This window comes from Tupaia chinensis, unplaced genomic scaffold (assembly GCF_000334495.1).
Source record: "Tupaia chinensis unplaced genomic scaffold, TupChi_1.0 Scaffold000065_2, whole genome shotgun sequence".
Classification (NCBI taxonomy): domain Eukaryota; kingdom Metazoa; phylum Chordata; class Mammalia; order Scandentia; family Tupaiidae; genus Tupaia; species Tupaia belangeri.
In genome coordinates, this window is record NW_006159524.1 from 148,120 (window position 1) to 152,178 (window position 4,059).

The following is a 4,059-nucleotide window of genomic DNA, read 5'->3' on the forward strand; positions in this document are numbered from 1 at the left end:
TTTAAAGAGTACTACTTTGGAAAACAATTTGGCAGTTTCCTATAAACTTAAGTATCTACTAGTTTTATAACCCTGCAATTCTATTCCCAGGTATTACCCAAAAGAAATGAAAACACATCCATGCAAAATTTGTACAAGCACAACCATAAAAGTTTTATTCATAGTAGCCCCAAACTAGAAAAAACAATCTTACAATAGATGAAGAAATAAAATCCAAAAAGGAGTGAACTGCTAAAACACCCAAAAACATGAATGAATTTCAAAAACACACTGAGCAAGAGAAGTCAGACACAAAAAACATTCTTCATGATTTCATTTACATAAAATTTTACGACAGGCAAAACTTTCTAGAACTGTTTTTCAACTTGGGAAACTCTGCCTTCCCTAGGCAATGTTGGAAACATTTTTGGTTGTCACAAGTCGGGGGTGTCGGGGGTAGGATGGGGGAACAAGTGGTTGCTATTGGCACCTGGAAGGTAGAGGCCAGGGATGCTGTTAAATATTCTATTGATATCATCCTGAAGACAGCAGCCACAACAAGGTATTTTCAGCCCCAAATGTCCATAGTGCTTAGGCCCAGGCTGAGAAATTCTGCTCTACAGTGATCAGTGGTAGTGTAGAAATGAGAGTAGGGATACTGAGTGTAAAGATAAATGAAGAATTCTGGGATAAAAATGTTTTGTAATTGTAGTAGTGATTAATTTCTTGGTCAAAATTCAATTTTTTCCATTGTGCTCGTTCATTTTATATTAACTAAAACCATAATAACTTTTGTATGTAGATATGCCACTAGTACCTAAAACAGGTCTAAATAAAGGAAGATAAGAGAAAAGCAGAGGGGCACATAGATTGAATAGCAATATTTAACTTACTTCAAGAACCTATAGAAGTGTATGATAAAACGGCCGTTAGAAGTAAATTTTTACTCTAAAATGCTGCTTAGGGTTAGCCAGGTGGTACAGGGCAGCTAGATCCCACCTGGCTAATTTTCTGACTGGAGTTTCAGACCGTTTGGCCTTAAAAACACACTAGGAGCTTGCATGTTTGTGCCCAAAATCCCAAGAAAAGAACAGAGAAGATGGAACTGCAGCATGGCCATCTCTCCTGGAGGGTGCTTCTCACTTTCTCTGTCTCTCTCCGGTGAGCACACTCGCTCTACAGCAAATTAAAAGGAAAAAACAAAACCACATCGCTTAATTACTGAATGAGTGAATTTCATCTCCTTTAATACAAAACACATGGAAGGGAAAATTTTCACTGTAAAGTGTTATCAAGCCAATATAAGACAGGTTGAGAAGATTTAAGAAATTCTTTAAAATTAAATGAATAAAGTTACAAAGGAAGAACCCAGTTCATCATATGAATACCATAGAAAGTGCAAGTACAATTCAGTTATGTTCAACAATAGGCCAGGGCCTCTACAAAGCATGAGGAATATAATAAAGCTATTTCTTAAGAGCTAGTTATGGAGAAAAATACTGTCAACAAACGAAATAGAAAATGCTAAGGGTTGTGATGGAAGCTTTTAAAAAATATTTTAAACACGTTTTGGGCATACTCCTCCCCACCATGAGACTGCTGTTTTTCAAGCTGCCAGGACTCAACCTATGGTTTTGTACAAACAGCGCTTAACTGCTATACTATGAGTCTCACCTTATGACGAAGGGTTTAAGTGATACAACGAAAGAATCAAACAACTAAGCCTGCTGGGTATGAAAAGCATTTACAAAGAAAGGTGACATTAGAGTGGGGTCTTGATGAGTCCTAAGAGATTACCAGGTGAAAATCATTAGATAATTTAAAACTATTAAAAGAAAAAACCGTACATAATTTAGTTATGCTGTTCTTTGTTACATTTTATAGTTTTAAAAGTCAGCAATGAGAAAATCTCTTACTATAAAGATTATCCTACAAGTTAAGCAAGGATAAGTTATACATACTGAGAAAATTCCATATTCAAGAAGAAAATGTGCTTAAGATTTACCTTGCTAGTAAATACACTCTTTACACTTCTACTACCCATCTAAGTTTGGCAATTTAAGCGTCTGGTACCACTTGCAAAACAAACAAGTCAACAGCCCCCATCCCCAAAAGCAATTAGACTAGTTTTTAAATTGCATATTAACATTTGTTAGTAAATTCCATATAAAACATTTCATACTATTAGTAAGAACAAATCTAAGATGCCTCCCAAAAGAGGGTTACTGGGAACCTTATAGTCCCTGATAGTAAGTTTTCAAGCTATTAGAAATGCTTATAAATACATGACAAACGGGGTGAATGATTATGTTGCAAAAAATGATTTTTTTTTTTAAGCTTTTTGCCATCGGGTGTGTGTGGTTGCTGGAGACAAGAGAGAAAGTGAGAAATCTCTCCACTGATGTAGTGAGGGGGTGGAGAGGGTCTAGGGATGGCCATGCTGCAATCCCTTCTCCATTCCTCTCTGGAGATTTTGGTCCCTTCTCCTCTATTCTTTCAGAATTTGGGGCACACACATGCACACGTGAGATCATAATTTTTAGGCAGTTGGATCCAGGGCTCAAACCTCAGTCAACGAAGCAGGAGTCCAGTGCCTTAACCAACATGCCACCTGCTGGCCCCGATTTTAAGAAGGTAAAAAGGGACATGTTGGTTGGGGCGGCTGGATTCTGTATGTTGGACTTTTGAGGTTGGATCCCAGATCCATTGGTATGAAAAACACACCAGGTACCTGTCTGTGTGCCCAATATTTCAAGTGGAGAATGGAGGAGATAGGATCCTGGTGTGGCCATCCCCCCTGGGGGGTTGATTTCTCACTCTCACTCTCTGGCTCCCTCTTACAAGCACAGGAGCCCAATAGCAAGCTGAAAAAAAAAAAGAAAAAAAAAAAAGGAAAAGGAAATTCGTATATTATGCAGAGAAAAAAATCCTGCAAGTGTGTTGGGATGATGAGACAGACTTTAGGTAGAATCTGCCTGCCCTGTTTCTTGGTTTTTCTGTAATTCTCAACACTATTGAAATTAAAGCCTTGAAACAGAATACACTGACTTTATTAAAACAGACCAATTTTTATGCAGCAGAAATCCAATTTTTGAGTGAGAAAGTCGTCCAAAGACAAAGGGTCTTACATGCACCTGAGTTTGTGAAGAAAGCAGTAACATTTCTTTTCTTTTTGACTTTGAGTCAAAGAATCACTGAGGGCAATCTCAAAAACATTATTTCCTGACTGTGTGTTTCAGGAGATTGGAGAAAAAGGAAAAATGCTTAAAGCACTAAACTACTTTACAAAGGAGCCTTCTGGAGTCGCGTAACAGCCACCGAACTACAAACTCTTGTTATTTTATAGATAGGAGAGCCAGGAGCAAGTTCAACACCAGCCAAGGATTAGAGGCACAGAGAAAAGTCACTGCCTGATTTATTTTTCTCGTTTTCCACACTGCAAAAGAACTCTCCTTCCTCCCCAACTCTCTCTGGCTCCTTAAAATGTCCCTATGGTCAGTCCCCGGCCCCAAACACCCTTCCTCCAACACCCTTCCTCCGCAGTAACGCCTTAAGATCCCTGCACCCTACGGGGGAGTGTGACAGGCTGCATCCACTTACTGAGCTGTCCTCCGCCCGACGTTGTACTCGGTTCCCGACCTCCAGCGCCACCAGCGCCGGCTGCTCCAGGGATCCCAGGCGCCCCCACTCCCGGCGGGGTTCCACTCTGCCTCTCGAAGTTGCCTGGATTGGAGAAGTAGTCGCGCAGTCGAGGCAGCTCGCGGCCGCTTTCTAACAGCTCCGTATGCAGCTCCAGGGCGGTCAGCAAGTATTGATCGCGCAACAGCTGAGCCGCGATCGCATCAATTGACAATCGGGCCGGGGTCTCTCCAGTGCCCCCCAGAGCCACCGCGGCAGCCGACGCCTCCCCAGGGAGCCCAGACCGTGCACCGCTCCCTAAGGCCACGGGATCCTGTGGTGATAGCGAGCCAGCAGAGCCAGGATCTAGTCCACCTCCGGCACTCAGCCGAAGTCCTGCCCGCCGCTCCTCGGTGGTCGCTACCTCGTCGTCGTCCTCGTCGGAATCACTGAGGAACGGCT

The 4,059-nt window shown here is 41.9% G+C and overlaps 1 protein-coding gene across 3 annotated transcripts in view; it reads right to left on the bottom strand.

Annotated features, from left to right (window-relative positions):
• RELCH (RAB11 binding and LisH domain, coiled-coil and HEAT repeat containing) overlaps positions 1 to 4,059 on the bottom strand; it is a 143,892-nt gene that overhangs the window by 138,529 nt on the left and 1,304 nt on the right. For all 3 annotated transcript variants that reach the window (XM_027766257.1, XM_027766252.1, XM_027766255.1), the window contains exon 2: positions 3,580 to 4,021. In XM_027766257.1, coding sequence (XP_027622058.1) covers positions 3,580 to 4,021 — 442 coding nt within the window. The remainder of the gene's footprint in view (positions 1 to 3,579; positions 4,022 to 4,059) is intronic.